This window comes from Musca vetustissima, unplaced genomic scaffold, assembly GCF_032173495.1.
Source record: "Musca vetustissima isolate MV318-11 ecotype Yass unplaced genomic scaffold, APGP_CSIRO_Mvet_v1 utg3283, whole genome shotgun sequence".
NCBI classification, from domain to species: domain Eukaryota; kingdom Metazoa; phylum Arthropoda; class Insecta; order Diptera; family Muscidae; genus Musca; species Musca vetustissima.
In genome coordinates this window covers 49447-67179 of record NW_026888655.1, presented here as the reverse complement: position 1 = coordinate 67179, position 17733 = coordinate 49447, and the positions used below count along the sequence as shown (strand labels likewise).

Here is a 17733-nt window from a genome sequence, read left to right as displayed (position 1 = left end):
TAATGGAATAATAATAAAAATGTTTTTGAAGTACAATGGTTCTGAACCCCTCCAACTGAATAGTCGTTAAGATAACATTAAGCTAATACACTGTTAGTTTTAAGCTTTTGGAGTAGTTTATTTTTTGTTGTTTTTTGAATCGCTTTTGGCCCTTTGGGCTAGATTCTCGTTTATGAAATAAATTGAAATTGAAATATAACCGAAACATACATAACAAATAATTGATTTTTAATTAAATTTTAGATATGGATATAAATGGTATGTATATAAATATTTTTAGGACATGAACCAATGTTATTTCAACATGAAATTCCAAGTAGTTTCAACGTGGTTTTCATATAATTTTAACATGTTTTCATGTTAGTTTAATATGACAGTCATAGAAATTTTAAATGATTTCATAGTTAATTCAACATTACATTCGTATTGATTCAACATGAATTTCATGTTATTTTAACTTTTAAACATATTGATTTAATAAGAAGTTCCCATTATTTCAAAATGATAATCGCATTGATTCTACAGAACAACACAGTTAAATTAACATGATTTCTTGTTATTTTAAAACGACAAAATGTTGTTAAAATTTTACTGTAAAATCATGTTGAATCAACATGAAACGATAAGAAGCAAAATCGTTAGGAAAAAAAGTTGAATCAACATGATTTTAATTGATTTTACATGATTTTTTTTTCTGTGTGAAAGCAGTAATTAGTTATTAAAAAGCTCAATCAATAGAAACGTCTTAGCAATACACATTCAATAAAGGATCAAGCTTTGACATAGCGCCCGTACAACATCGCATTTTTTCTTTTATACGAATTACGATTTTTTGTTGTGTACTTTTTTAGTAAAAAAACTCTGCTGCAGCTCTTTACGATTCCCTTATGAATCCCCATTATTCTCATTCTTCTTACCTCCCTTTCTTGAGAACTTAGCATAGTTGCAACAGAATAGATCACAAATGTTTCATGTGTAAGTTCCTACTAATGTTATGATGTTCTAAGAGTATTTTCTATGAATATCGAGTTGCTTAACACCAGAAAAACGGCAACTTTGTATACACCTATATTGAAAGAGTTTTTAGTGTATAAGGAATATATAAAGATTACACATGACTATTTTGCAATAACAAAATACAAATGGTATCCCAGAAGAAACTGCCATTTTTACATTTGTTTTAGTAATTACAATTGAAAAGCAATTAAAATGACTGCCTTGGGCACTATATACCTTCCATTAATATATTATTCTTCCACGATCATTCGTTTTCATTGATAATTATTTTTTTAATCTTTTGTCGGAAATTACAATCATATTGCAGGTTCAGTAACAGAACATTAATCTATTTTGCTACTTGGAAATAAACTTCCAATCGTTATTCATTACTTTCAAAGATTGGATTGGATAATAAAAAAATAAACAATAAATTTTGGCTGAGTTTTAAACCATAGTGAAAATTTACAAGTAAAAGTGCCTTAAACGAATGTAGATGTGTATTCCAATATGATATATTATATATAGGTCAAAACAAATTAATCAGCTGCAATGGTTCCCTTAACATGGTTGACTTGCATGTAATTGCACGAAAGAAAAAATAAATATATTGCGAAAAAAGCTGAGGCAAATACATTAGATTCCAACAGTGGGGTTCTTGTTGTTGTTGAAGCTATACGAGAGCAAATAATGACAACGAGAGTATGCCGCTCTATAGTGTCATCATTTTAAATTGCTTTAACATGGTAATGTTTGTTCGTGTGTACGAGCAGCTGTAAATACACATTTAAATATTGGTAATTTAGTTTTGACCCAATTTGAAATAAATCGATACTTTCAAACAAACAGCATTGAAGCGAATGGGGCATGACCACAGTTTTTGTATGTGGGCCACATATTTTACGTATCAACGTGGCCAAATCAAAGTAATTTGAGGTACACTTTTTTCGCAAAAGTATTAGGAAGTGTTCCAATTAGCAGAAGTTTTGGTATTCTTATATTATGAATCCCTTCTTTTATTTCCAATTTAAAATATTTAATGGTTAGGAGGTCGTATCAAAAAAGTATTTTACTGTTGGTTCATGTTTTGATGAAGCTGCCGACCGATTTATTTGTTTTCCTGTCCATGTATTGTTGTGCCGATTTCGACATTTCATACAGAAAGTCATTAATTACAAACGCAAGAAGCAGCTTCGCTTGCGTCGACGAGGATCCCACGACAAGGACGAGGATTGAAATCCGAAACCTTCATTACGACGCAATGGATAATTCTATGTTTTATTAAAAACATAAAACTTTTTTAATGAAACCTCGATAATCCGAAAAAATTGGAAACCGAATTGGGTGGTGCAATTGTCCGGATTTGCGAGATTTTATTACATACTAAAATGTTTAAAACTTTATTGCATGACTTTTTCTTTTAGGTTGAAAAAAAAATTATGAGAGATTTGATGCTCAAAATGTAGAAAAAATATTAATTTACCAGCACCCATTTATACAAAAAAATCAACAAAACCCTGCATTATAATGTAATTTTTTTTTTAAATCAAACATTTTCAGAAATCGCTTTCAAATTAACAGGAACATAAACTAGAAACCTTTCTTACATTTGTTTAAATTTTTTATTACAAGGAAATCAATTGCAAAAATAAAAATGAAAAACTTGAAATCGGTCGTTTATCGCTATATCAACTAAAGACTCATCGAGGCTCTTTCAACCAAAAATAAAATGTTAAATATTTTGTTAGGAAATAATTGGTATGGTGAAGATTGCCATCACCATAACCCTTCACTGGATAGAAAGATTAATAATAAAGTATTTTTAAATATTCGAAACCACTTAAATATAAACCAAGACAAAATAGCAAACATGCGTATTGATAAAAAGGGACAAATTCACTTTACGGACACCTCTCAGACCATTTTGAAATTTTTACCATAGATATAGACCTTTTGATGGTGATGTGATCAGCAGTAAAAGGACTATCTGCAGTAAAAAATTCAAACGTTTCGGACTGGTATTCCTAAAGATATTTAATAAAAAGTAGAGGAACTTTGGGGCCCCATATCTCGGAAAGTACTGATTTCCCCCCGAAAAAAATTATGTTGTTGTAATCAGCATCAAATGAGCTACCTGTAGTAAAAAATTCAAAATGATCTGAGAGGTGTCCGTAAAGCGAATTTAAGGCATAATTTTTATCAGAGAAATGCAAAACTTTGGAATCCATACCACTGGAAGTATACATTTTGGCAAAATGTATGTTGTATTCACGATACAAAGGCCTACATCTGTTAAAAATTTAATTTTGTGGCCTTAAATTATTAATAACAAATCTATATCATGGAATGTATATGGACGTAATCGTCATACGTAGGATTACCATTCGTATTAAATTCATATTCCATTAACATTTTACTTATCATGGTAGAATTTGCAAAAATTATTTTTCGTGTAAACAAATTCCGGAAATCTGGCAACATTTCATATTTTTTGCATATGAAGAAATAGCAACACACAGAAATGCAGATAAACGCACGGTAAAAGAAAAAATGCCACAAATAAAATACAGTCCATTATAAGTGCACGGACATAACAACACCTTCCCACCACCAAGGATTGTTTCGCAAACACTAACTCAGGGGCTGGACACAGTATGTATGTACACATTATTCATATCCTCACTATATGTATTTGTATTTATTATTAGAAATATATAAGTAAAACAAACAAAATACAACCTTTTTATTTATAGAAGGTAATTATTTCAGTTTATTACGAAATATATATTAGCGAATATTATAGTCCTCCGTTATTGTTGTTGTTTTTGTTGATTGAATTGCACACTTCTGAAATTTCTTCTTCTTTGGCAAGTATTAGGGATACATAAGCCGACTTTTGAAGTTGCAATAAGAATATAGTTCAAAGCGGAACTAAGATGATTTGTTCGATTACATTTAATATTGGACTTTATTTACACATTCGTCAGTTCCAGCCATTTTTTCGCTTTATTGCAATGTTCACACCCGAAGAGTTTTATGTCAATTAGACTGTTAACTTTTTATCGTTTACTGACATTCCAACAACCATGCAAGAATTTACTAAATTTTACTATTTTTTTCGATATTATAAAGGAAAAATTGTTATCGTGTTATCGAATATACATCAATATAAAAATATCGGATGGACGCGTAAAAATTTGACGACAATACGGCTAATCTCGTTATAATCTAGCCCTGTGCAAGCATGTGAACTGGTGCCCTTGTTTACATTTATGAATTTACCATCCGATCATTTTCTCTCTGCACACCTCTATAATCCCATTTCCTAATCATGGTGTTTATGTGCAGCTGGAGTTAAAAAGCTCATTTTGTTGATGGTATTGTGACAGCAAAGGACTATATAAAATATTACCTTTAATTAGAATGCATATTATATTTCATTTTTTTGTATCTTGTTTCTCTGTACGGATGCGGGTTTTGTTATCCATAATATGAATACTCCGGCATTTACATTAGAAATTACAATTAAATTACAATATAATTTTCGAAGAAGTGGCTTCTTGGTAGAAAAATCGTAGGACATAAATTCCCGGTCAAACACCACAAACCCGTAAGCAAAATGTCAATAGACTACGCAACCGAATCTCATTTTAAATTGTAAAAAGGTTGTATTTAGCCAGGCGATTGTAGAAAACTAATGGACAAATTCTAATACAAGCTATCAAGGTTTATTGATAAGGTTAACCGTTAGGCGAATTCATGGCTTAATCAACAAATATTTTGGTTTGAATAAAAATATTTTTTGTTTATTTATTCTTCAAATAATAAATTTGACAGACAATGAAGACTTCGAATTCGCCTCCTTGTTAACCTTATGAATAAACCTTGCAAGCTATATAACACCATTTCCTTCATTTTGAGGGAAATAGGGTATTTAGGGGCAGATTTCCTTTTCCTTGACAATCTCCTTTTGATATTAAATCGATCATAAGAACACACATATACATATGTATATTTGCAATCTGGAACCCAAGTTGTACTTCCGGCAAATATCTGGAACAAATCAGCGGCCGGATTTAGAACTGATTTAAGCTCACGCTTCCTTGTCGTCACTTGGGGCATTAAAAAATATTCCGTCCCTATAAATTCATTATTATTGCACTTTTATTAATAAAAAATAATAATCGAAAACAAAAGACAATATTTTAAATCGAAATGAAACGTTGACAAATATTTTTGACAATTTACTTTACAAACAATAAAGAAAAAAGTTTAAAACCACACGATTGTCACTTAAACGGCATTTACATTAGAACTTTTTTACAGGGTTAACCTACTCTATGTGGATTTATTTGACATGTATACAATGCAATTGACAATTGAAACCCACTGGGTTAACCAAATCCGGTACAATGTAAATGTACTATTACACCTTATTAAATACACTTTGCATAAATCGTCAAAATGAAGTAGATTTGCTTGCTTTATTGGTATACGTATATTGGTATATGTATACATACACATAAGGTCAAGTACGCATAAAACATTTGCTGTTTTAAATTTATTGTAATATTCATTACAAGTAAAAAAACAATTTTCAATTATTCAACAGCTGCCATATTTTTGGTAGGCATCTATTTCAATTGTAGCGTATTTTGTAGCATCACTTAGCGAAAAGTAATTATTTTTTATTTTAAATGCAGACAACGAAATATGTATGTAAATAATTGTCATTTGGTACATAGGGAAAAGTGCGAAACATACAATTTTTTAATATGCTATGAATCTTTAAAAATACAATTTCGAGGAAAACCATAAATTAAATCAAATAAATATGATAAACTATTTTAAATAGAAAATTTGAGGTAAAATATTTCTTCTTTTCTTTTTTTTACAATACTTCAGTTCCGTTCCAAAACCTAAAGAATCTAATAATTTTACAAGTTTTGCAACTTTTTTTCTCTAAAACCGTCAACGAAAGTTAAGAGAACACAAAACAAAATGACATTCTCTTTGTAAACCTTTTACTTGAGAAATTTGAACGAGTAAAAATAGTAAACAGGAATGTCATCTTCTGACAGGCTGTTATGTTGATTTTGAAGTATTGCTAATTTTGGCATATTGGCGTTCCCGAACTTTTCAAATTATTTTGTACTTTGAGTGCTATTTTAAAATGGTTCCCTTTTACTAGCTTTACTATTAAGAAAATTATTTTCTTTTGTAAAAAAATGCTATTTAAAAGTGATGTAAACAAATTTTAATTTATTTTCAGGATTTCGTAAATCCGCACCATATAAAGTGTGTGTGTGCCAAAATCGCAATGTTTACTGCAGTTACTGCTTGCCCACATTTTCGCAAAGAATTACTCATTACAGAGGCATGTTAAAGGTGCGTCTAAACCAAAGAATAGGTAGTCCATTTGCGTAATTTCTACTTGAATTCGATGTGCAATGTTGCCAACCATGTGAAATATTATAAGGAAAAAATTTGACAGTTGGTCGAGACAAAAACAAAGGTTTTGCATGGCACAATGAATAGGTAGTCCATTTAGAGCAGCTGATGTCTTTATTAACTGTCAAAGTGTGCAATTTCTACTTGAATTCTATGTACAATGTTGCCAACCATGTGAAATATTATATGGAAAAATTTGACAGATGGTCGAGACAAAAACAAAGGTTTTTGTTTTGATACATCACCTTATTATTGCATCATGGGTTTTTGTATTGATATATCACCTTATTATTGCATCATGGTCTAAACCATGATGTATTGGTTTGTAAAAATACAGTTTTATTCATTTTTCAAACATCTGCGTGCTTGATCAAAATGTGGTGATAGACAACGGAAAAAATAGTCATTTTTTACACACATTGATGATTGTTTTGCGACTGTTATACATTTTGTTGTTGTATTTAAAATTAAACTCTTTTAAATCATAAGAAGAAGTCATTTTCGAGACCCTTTTTTGTCGTCCAAGTGAGCCAATCAGTTTTTAATCAACAAGGGACTCCTAAAAGACTCCCTAGGGTGATTTTTTCTAAGACGATCTTCCAAATGCTAGCTTGGTTGTGGCCATTTAAAATGTGTTGTTTTAATATACATTTATTATTTTTTAACAAAATTTAAAGTAAACAAACGACTCCTAAAACGTTGTCATTTTGGTACTTTTTGGAAAAGTTCAAGTCCAAACAATAATAATTGTACACTCTGATTTCTTGTTATATTTATTAAGAACTTCTGCGACAAAAAAATAACCAAGCCTCACAATTTATAATAAATCATATTTATGTACTTTTCTTTCTTATTTGTTACAGATTATTGGATATGCCACTTTCCAAAAAAGGAATTGAATCAAATATGGCATATAAAAAGTTATCGGTTGAGTTGCCCATGCCGGAAAAGGCTCAGACATCTCAGGGAATTCGACCAAAATTTAAATCCGACCATGTATTGTTCGCTTTAATCTTTATTTTAACGGCTATTACAATGGTTGTTGTATTTCAACAACATCTGAGAGAAATTCTGCGTTTAGAAACTCTAGATAGCTATACTGGCGACTATGAACCTTGCCATCTTCAATTGGTCGAAAGTATTCCTGAACATTTAAATTTTTCATCTAACAGTCCTAAGTTCATGTCCACCTACAACTCATGGAAGTTGCTTTTGAATTCAACCGAGTCCGTTCTAAATATCGGATCATTTTATTGGACTCTGCTCGGTTCAGATGTCATTAATGATCCTTCTGCTGGTCCAGGGGAAGATATATTTAATCGTCTAACGGATTTGGGAACTGAGGGAAAAATTAAAATCCGTATTGCACAAAGTGTTCCCTCGGATATGGAACCCGATTATGACACTCAAATCTTGCAACAAAATGGAGCTGCGGAAGTACGCTCTTTAAATTTCACTCGCCTGCTGGGAGGTGGTGTATTGCATACTAAATTTTGGATATCTGATCACAAGCACGTTTATCTGGGAAGTGCAAACATGGACTGGAGGTCTCTAACACAGGTTAAAGAAATGGGTGTATTGGCGCTAAATTGTCCAACACTGGCCAACGACCTGGAGAAAATATTTGAAGAATATTGGATGCTCAGTACCAACACCTCTACCATACCAGAACAATGGCCTTCGGAATATGCAACTGAATTTAATTTTCGACATCCAATGCATTTCTTGATCAATGATAAATACAAACAACTGGCGTTACTCTCCAGTTCTCCACCAGCACTTACAGCCAGTGGAAGAGTGGACGATATTTCTGCGATATTGCAGGTTATATCTTCTGCCAAGGAATTTGTTAATATTGCAGTTATGGACTATATTCCTATGATGATATACTCTAAGGATAAAACCTATTGGCCCATTATAGATGATGCACTGCGTTCCGCTGCCATAGATCGTAAAATTAAAATTAAACTACTCATATCTTGGTGGAAACACTCTAATCCATCGGAGGACTATTTCCTGAGATCTTTGCAAGATCTATCAAAATCATTGCCAAAGGTTGACATACAAATTAAGCGTTTCATTGTGCCATCTGACGACAACGAAGCCAAAAATTCCATTTGGGCGAGTGAATCATAACAAGTACATGGTCACTGATAATGTGGCATACATTGGAACGTCGAATTGGTCGGGTGATTATTTCACAAATACAGCTGGGATTGGTCTGGTCTTACAGGATGATACATCTGAGGTGAAGAACACATCAACAATTCGTAAAGATCTATTGAGTGTATTTGAAAGAGACTGGAATAGCAAATATGCTTTCAATTTTAAAATCTAAAACGTCTTGTGAAAACTGATCAATCGCTATTGTATTAGAACTGCAGTTATTATTATGAATATTATTAATAAATTTAAATCAAACAGGTTGTGCGCTATCTATTTGTAGTATTGAATTTTTAAAGTATTGATTTTTTTCTCTTTTACATTATAAATATTTTGAAATAAAGAAAATATGTACATTTATAGCATTGGTTATAAAAATTACTAATTTAGATGCATCTATGGTAAATACAGTGGGGGAAAAATAATAAGAACGATTCCTATCCGCATTAAAAATGGTTTAAGGAGACCCCCATTCTCGGTGTTAAAAAAGTTTAGTTAGTTTTTCGAAACTACACTAATTCAAGAATGTCCCTACAAAATTTCAAGTGAAAATCTCATGAACTCTTGAAGATATATATCAAGTGATGGCAAGAGTGATTCTCGAACTTTAAACGCATTATTCTCGAAGCAGTGTTTTTATGAATGGCGGGCACGATAACTCAAAAACTAATAATACAGTTGGTTCCAAATTTTGGCACGTTTCTCGTATAAACTAGGAACAAGCCAATTGGTGAAGAACTTCCTTATGTTTTTAACTTAGTTTGTGGTCAAAACTAGGCGAATTTCCAAAAAATTTATATAATTTATATAATAATATAATTCCATTTGAAATTCGTATCATTTGATTTTGAATTCGAAAAGTTTTATTGGTAACACACAAATAATACGCAATACATTAAAGTGGGTAATAATGTAACTACATATTAATGTAACATATTTAAAGAAAATCTGCCATGATTGCGTTTTTAACATTTTTCATTTATAAAATATTTTTATAATACTATATTTGTTCACTGTAATTCAGGAAGTCAGAATAATATGAAAACTAAATTAAACAAAAAAGTATTCATATAATATATTTATGATGGGATATAAATAATAATTAGTTGTAAAAAACACAAAAAATGCTAATTATGTTCCCACTGGTATATCTTCTAAACGCAAAGCCAATTCATGGAATGATGTTTAACCCTACGGTTAATAACCGGGTACATTTGTAACTTTTTTTGAATAAAAATGCTGTAAAATGTTTATTAATGGAAATATTTGGATCAAATTTTAAGGAATCATTCTTGAGGTATTTTCACACATAATCAAAGAAAAAATATATTTAAAGTTATTACCTACGTAGATCAATAGCCGTGGTACATTTGTACCCATCCAAAGATAGCTCTGTAATTCATTAAAAAATTGGACTATCGTGAGGAATTTTTTTTTAAATTAGTCTATACGCTTAAATGATAATCTGTCTAAAACAATCATAGTAAATTCATTATAGCTTTCGAATGGGTTAAGCTTTTTTAGTTATTTTTTATTGGGATCTTATTTAGGTGTTCCTCAACCCCTCAGCAAATGTTTGTGGACATAGACAACATCGGGCCATCAGGGCGACTCGTGGAATTCGGAAACTACCTTTGTTTTCTCTTGGTGTACCAGGACAAAAACAATGATTATTTTCCGTAATTTTACAATTATTCTTCACATTGGGCCTGAAACTTTTTTATAATCGAATAAGTCTGATTTATTACAATCCAAAATTGGCGTACATATATAAACTATCATAAAGTAACGTTTTAAATTAAATAATGTTTAAAATGCGCCAATCACAATCTCTAAACTCATAAAATGTGAAAAATTGGCAACAATAATTGTTTTAGTCCCTGTATACCAAAGGAAAACCAAGATAGTTTCTGACTTCCACGAGTTGCCCTGATGGACCCATGTTGTCTAGGGCCACAAACATTTGCAGAGGGGTTGAGGAACACCTAAATAAGATCCCAATAAAAATATAACTACAAAAGCTTAACCCATTCGAAAGCTATACTGAATTTACTATGATTGTTTTAGATAGATTATCATTTAAGCATGGATTTAAATATATATTACTTTAATGTATATATAATTTTGAGTTCCTACATCTAGATCAGATCCGTATAGACCAATTTAAAACAAAAATCCTCACGATAGTCCAATTTTTAAATTAATTACAGATCTATCTTTGGATGGGTACAAATGTACCATGGTTATTGATCTACGTATACTTTTTTGGTTATTGACCGTAGGGTTAATGAATTGATTGATGTTGATCTTCCACAATCTCCCAAATTTACAATTTGCGAAGCAACATGGACCAATTCTTATACGTATTGTAATCATTGTTCTCCCAAATTAGGTGATACTTGCGGAATTTGAATATTGGACTTCACATACCATTTTATTTTTAAATATATTGTCTCCATTGGATGCAACTGAGGGAATACGGTCCCAATATTGACAATGTTGCTAAAGATTACAGAAATACTTCGTCAAATTATTTTTATACATTTTTGCAAAAACTACATATATTGTTTTATTTATTTTTAATGCCAAATTGAAATAAATTTTTATGAATTTAAAACGAATTGTTACGAATTACAACTGAAATATTATGAATTACAAGTGAAATATTATGATGTTAAAATTAAATGCTTTGAATTTCAAACGAAACTATACGATTTAGAAATGAAAATCTTTAAATTTCAATGGAACTTTGGGAATAACATATGAAAAAGTTTAAAATTACAAATGAAATGTTGTGAAATACCAATTACATTCTTACATTACAAATAATATAATTATGGAAGGTATGAAAAAAAAAATTTTAACAAATTAAAAGTGTATGTTTTTATTTTATGATGGACAAATCTTTATATGATTGCCATGGCATATTATGGAAGGTAGTTTCATTTGGGAAATAGACAATGGCACAATGAATAGGTAGTCCATTCAGAGCAGTTGATGTCTTGATTAACTGTCAAAGTGCGCAATTTCTACTTGAATTCGATGTGCAATGTTGCCAACCATGTGAAATATTATATGGAAAAATTTGACAGATGGTCAAGACAAAAACAAATGTTTTTGTTTTAATACATCAACTTATTATTGCATCATGCATGCTATGTACAGAATATGGTGTATGCATGAATTACAAATACTAATTATATTACAAAAACAAAATTATTGTTATAGAAAATAAATAGACAATGTCTGAAAATGAATTTTAGGGTTGGTCTTAAACTTTTTTTGACAAAAAAAAAAAAAAAATAAATAAATAACTGTAAGCATATCCCCAAATAAACATACTTTTATATTATCGCGGTAAAACGACACAATTTAAAATGCATGTCCATGGTATAATAATAGAAGGTAACAACAAGTGTTGTTGTACAACAACCACATGGAAATTTATTATTGTCAACGTCAGTTGACAGAAAAATTTAAACAAACAAATTATATTGTTACGTTCTTGGATTTTACTTAATCCCGTGTAGACGTTGTTTTATTTCCCAGTACAGTTCGTACTAAATAAAACGCGGGTTCTTTCTGATTACGATTATTACAATGACTTTATTGACACAACTTTACTTTGCACGTTACTTTACAGCTTTACGTTACTTGACTGTTTCAATTCGCGATTTGATTCACAACTGACTAACTGCCTTGCCATTTCCTCTATTTATATGAGCCTTGCCTGTCGCTACAGAAGTTTCTAGACCATCTGGTAACATCTAGATTACGAACAATCTGGTAGCATCTGAACAATCTACCAATGCAACAAACACATACACACTTACATTGAATGAGCAATAACAACAACACATATACAGGCGAGGGAGTAACAAAGAAAGAGGAATTAAGCGATCATCAATTATGACAAGAATTGTACGTCAACAACAAAATAGACAATGAACGAGGAAATGGAAGGATGTAGAAAAATCTATACAGTAGTTGTTGTTGTGAAGTTATTCGAACAATCTGCGTAGTAGAAATTTACGTTACAATTCAAATTCTTAAATTAACGGAATTCATCTAAATTAACTTAAATCTAAAGTTATATTCGTAACATTGCCCCCCGCTTAAGCCTGTTCGTCCCGAATAGGCACAGTTCTTGTTCCGTAGGGGGTCAGCCGCTCCAAATGTACAACTTTCATCTTCGACCTGGGACTGTCGCTCCTCTGGATGGGATAAACCACATCATTTATTTTCGTGACAATCTTGTAGGGTCCTTCCCAGTGCGTTTGCAATTTGGGGCATAGTCCTTTCTTACGTTGTGGGTTGAACAATAGTACCAATTGCCCTTCTTGAAACCCATCGGTATTTGCCGCTCGATCGTACCTTGCCTTCATGCGGTTGCTAACCATTTTTATTCGATGGCGAACTGCATCGTGGACTTTACTAAAAGAGTTTTTACTGTCTTCATCTTGGTTCACATCGTCGTTTGGGGTAGCACCGAATATCAAATCGCCAGGTAGCTTTAATTCATTTCCGAACAGAACTTTGGCTGGGGTCCGGGATGTGGAATCATGAATGGCCGATCTATAAGCCAGTAAAAACTCTGGAATATGCTCATCCCAGTCTCGTTGGCCACTGTCCACCACTTTCCGTAGATGTTCTTCAAGGGTGCGATTGAATCTTTCCACCATGCCATCTGATTGTGGATGTAGGGGCGTTGTTCTGGTTTTCTTGATTCCGTAGGAGTCACACATTTCCTTGAAGATCGCTGATTCAAAATTCCTACCTTGATCGGAATGAACCTCAGATGGGACACCATAGCGACAAATCCAATTTTTGCTGAACACATCCACAATTGTCCTGGCTTCTTGATTTGGGATAGCATAAACCTCTGGCCATTTGTTGAAGTAATCCATGACCACCAAGACATACCGGTTCCCAGAGTCGCTTATTGGGAACGGTCCAGCTACATCCATTGCGATTCTTTCAAAAGGGGCTCCTGAATTATACTGCTGCATGTAGCCTCGACTCTTCCGTGTTGGACCTTTAGCTCTTATGCACCTTTCGCAATTGGCGATCCAGTCGGCAATGGATTTTTGACAGCCGACCCAGTAGAATCTCTGCTTTACCTTTTCAGCGGTCTTTGCTATGCCAAGATGTCCTCCGCTTGGCCCATCGTGAAACTCCGACAAGACATCTCTTATTTTGGAGTCTGGGACGACGATCAAGTTCCGGTGAGATTTACCGTCCTCACTTTCCCATTTGCGATATAGGCAACCATCTTTTATAAGTAGACTGTCCCACTGGGCCCAATAAGATTTTAAAAGAGGGCTTTCGGAGGTAATTTCTTTGCGACTAGGTCGCTTGCCCGTTTCTATGGCCGAAATTATTTTGCCCAGAATGGGATCCCCTCGTTGTTCCGTCGACCAATCTTCACCCGACTCAAACTGCAATAGTCGGACATCAACGATATTCTCTTTACACTCTGCCTTTGAGCAATGCCTGCATTCTACTTTGCATGGCCGACGAGACAGGGCATCAGCATTACCGTGTTTTCCGCCTTTTCTGTGCTCGATTCTGAAGTCATAACTCTGGAGCCTCTCGATCCAACGGGCTAGTTGACCTTCCGGATTCTTAAACTGGTCGGTCCTCAGCAGAAAATGCTGGCCATATAGGTATTTGTGGAAGTGTTTAACGCTCTCAAGGACAGCAAGCAGCTCTCTCCTCGTCACACAGTAATTCCTCTCAGGTTTCGACAATGTCCGGCTGTAGTACCCGATGACTTTTTCCTGTCCGTCGATTTCCTGGGAAAGGACGCCACCGATGCCACACGCACTTGCGTCTGTGTCCAGAACAAATTTGCCGCCATGTATAGGGCATGCCAAAATGGGGGCTCTGCATAGCATGTCTTTGAGCTTTCTGAATGCCTCCTCCTGGTCGTTGCCCCACTGAAACCTCTGGCCTTTTTGCAGAGACCCAGAAAGCTTCGCAGCTCATGGAGATTTCGGGGCTGCGGCCAATCTCTGACGGCTCTAATTTTCTCCTTATCCGTCGATATGCCCTCCGGCGTCACGTGGTGCCCCAGGAACTTCACCTCTCTTTGGAAGAGACTGCACTTCTTTGGGTTCAGCTTGAGACCTGAAGACGAAAGCTGCTGTAGAACATCCTTTAAGTTCTTGATGTGTTCGTCGAAGTTGCGTCCCATGACTATGATGTCATCCAGGTATATGAGGCACGACTTCCACTGCAGCCCTTTTAACACACGCTCCATCAGCCTTTCAAATGTAGCCGGGGCGTTGCAGAGTCCGAATGAACTGCCAGAGACCCCCATTAACGCCAAACGCTGTTTCCTCTTTATCTTTCTCGGCGATCTCTACTTGCCAGTACCCACTCTGTAGGTCGAGGGTGGAGAACCATGACGTCCCGGCTAATGTGTCCAATGTGTCGTCGATTCTTGGGAGCGGATAGCTGTCTTTCTTGGTGACATCATTCAACTTTCGGTAGTCCACACAAAATCGGGTGCTTCCGTCTTTCTTCTTGACCAAGACCACTGGGGAGCACCATGGACTTGACGATGGTTCTATTACACCACTCTTTTCCATTTCACTTATCAGCTTCTGGACCTCGTCTCTTTTCGCCAGGGGAACACTTCTTGGAGGCTGTTTAATGGGTCTCGCGTCTGCTGTATGGATTTCATGCTTCACCACTGATGTTCTTCCTTGGTGCTCTTTTGTCAACGCAAAGGTAGAGGCATATTTCCATAATAGCTGCTTAGCCTTGTTCATCTCGGAAGGTGATAATTGGTGTGTCCACTCTTTTATGTAGTCGTCGAGGTGCTTTTTCTCCATGGCTGCTGGCTTTTCGGTGCTAGTTTCCAAATTAATTACAGCTTCAGCTGGTGTGCATTGCCCAACATCGGAAAATTGGCAAATTTGCTCTTGCTTGTTTGACAGGTTCACAACTCTAACAGGAATCAATCCGTCCTTGTTGCTTTTCACCAGGGCATTCGCTATTAGGATGTTACTGTTTATGTTTTCTGCTGGTTCCACCACCCACAACTTCTCGGCTCCACAATCTCCATTCATTGGTACCCATATTATTGCTTCGGCACAGGGCGGTATCATCACTGGATGGTCCGTAGTCAGACGTCTAATGGGTGTACTTTCATCGTAGCCCACGTTTAACGGAATTTCGACGTTAGACCAGGTCATCATACGCTCTTTCATATCCAGATTGATACCAAAGGCAATCATAAAATCTGCGCCTATTATCACTTCGTCTACGATATCGGCAACTATAAACTCGTAATTCTCCGATTTATTAGCAATAGTTAGTCTCAGGGTAATATTGCCGTGTACTGCCGCGGGCTCCCGTTATAAGTTGCGTTATTTTTCCCTTTACCAGATCCGATCTTATGATGGACTTTGATGCCCAGTTGTTGTTAGGTTGTGACTTTTCTGTTGTACTATTGCTATGGAGATTGTGGGGCCGTCGTCGATGGGAGCCAGTTCATGCCCCGCTGGACTGGCTCGATTTAGTTTAACGGTGACTCCTTGGTGGACTGTTGAACCATTCTTCTACCATCTTTCGTTGGAGGTGGTGACAATGACCTGGATCGTTTGCGCTTAGCTCTGCATTCGCGCGCAATATGACCTGCTTTATCGCAGTTGAAGCATCTAATCCTGGGCTTAGTCATCCCTACTGACTTTGTTTCTTCTATTACCTGCCTCATGGCGTCCTTGATCGAGTTAACGAGAGCTTTGGGTTCGCAACATTCGGTCTCCAGTTGACGAATCTTGTGGGTATGGGGCTTAACAATTATTCTTGCCGTCTCTTGGGCAAGAGCAAACGAAACGGTTTCGGCAAATGACGCTTTTGGTGACGCATATGTCGCACATTTAATCTCAGGGTCACGTATGCCATTCACAAAGGTTTCGATTTTCATACGGTCCAGCAATGGGTGATTCTCTCCTGGATACGTCATTAACACCAAACGTTCCACCTCAGCTGCAAAGTCTTGTAACGTCTCGTTTGCCATCAGCAGCACTGCCCTTCAATGCCAAAAGTAGTGCAACCGCTTTGTCGCTGTCGTTCCACGAATTTCTAGAAGCCACTGTCTCGAACTGTAACTTGAAAACATTGAATGACGTAGAGCCGTCGAATACAGGAGGTTTGATTTTTAGTGTGTTATCAGGAACTCGCACCGGACCACCTTTGATTTCCAGTTCCGACATTTTCTTCTCCAGATTCGTAAACCTGTGGTCGTGGGCCAGAAATTTCTCATCCACAGACAGAATCTTCTCGTCAACCGACTGCACTTTCTTATCCAACTCTTTAATTTGGACCTCCACGGTTTCCACTCTCCTTCCAATAACTTCTGTAATTTTCTCGAGTTTCTCGTTCATTATTCTCGAATTTTCTTCGAACATTCGTCCCGTGTTTTCTTCTAACTTTCTGGAATTCTCTTCGCTCCTTCTGGAATTTTCCTCAAACATTTTAGCCAGCATTTCTCTTAAATCGTCACTCCTGGCAGCTACTGACGAGACTTCCCCACCGTTTGATTCGCCCATTTCCGATAAATCCACTTCATCCTTACTGTCAAACTCATATGTATCGATGTTCATACCACGGCGCTCGAACTCATCCAACAGACGTTTTTGTAGTTCAGCCTTGTTGCCAGTAGAGGACAATTCCAATTTATTAAGCTCCTTCTTCAAGTCTTCCACTCGTAGATCCTTAAACTTTATCGTAGTATTATCGTAATCTCACTTCCGACACCAATTGCTACGTTCTTGGATTTTACTTAATCCCGTGTAGACGTTGTTTTATTTCCCAGTACAGTTCGTACTAAATAAAACGCGGGTTCTTTCTGATTACGATTATTACAATGACTTTATTGACACAACTTTACTTTGCACGTTACTTTACAGCTTTACGTTACTTGACTGTTTCAATTCGCGATTTGATTCACAACTGACTAACTGCCTTGCCATTTCCTCTATTTATATGAGCCTTGCCTGTCGCTACAGAAGTTTCTAGACCATCTGGTAACATCTAGATTACGAACAATCTGGTAGCATCTGAACAATCTACCAATGCAACAAACACATACACACTTACATTGAATGAGCA

At 35.1% G+C, this 17733-nt stretch overlaps 1 protein-coding gene across 1 annotated transcript; it reads left to right on the top strand.

Moving 5' to 3' along the window:
- Positions 1 to 7353: 7353 nt before the first annotated feature.
- LOC133336553 (5'-3' exonuclease PLD3-like) lies at positions 7354 to 8785 on the top strand. The gene is given in 2 exon segments (XM_061544836.1): positions 7354 to 8550; positions 8552 to 8785. Coding segments are annotated over 2 exon segments (1431 nt in total).
- The last annotated feature ends 8948 nt before the right edge of the window (positions 8786 to 17733 follow it).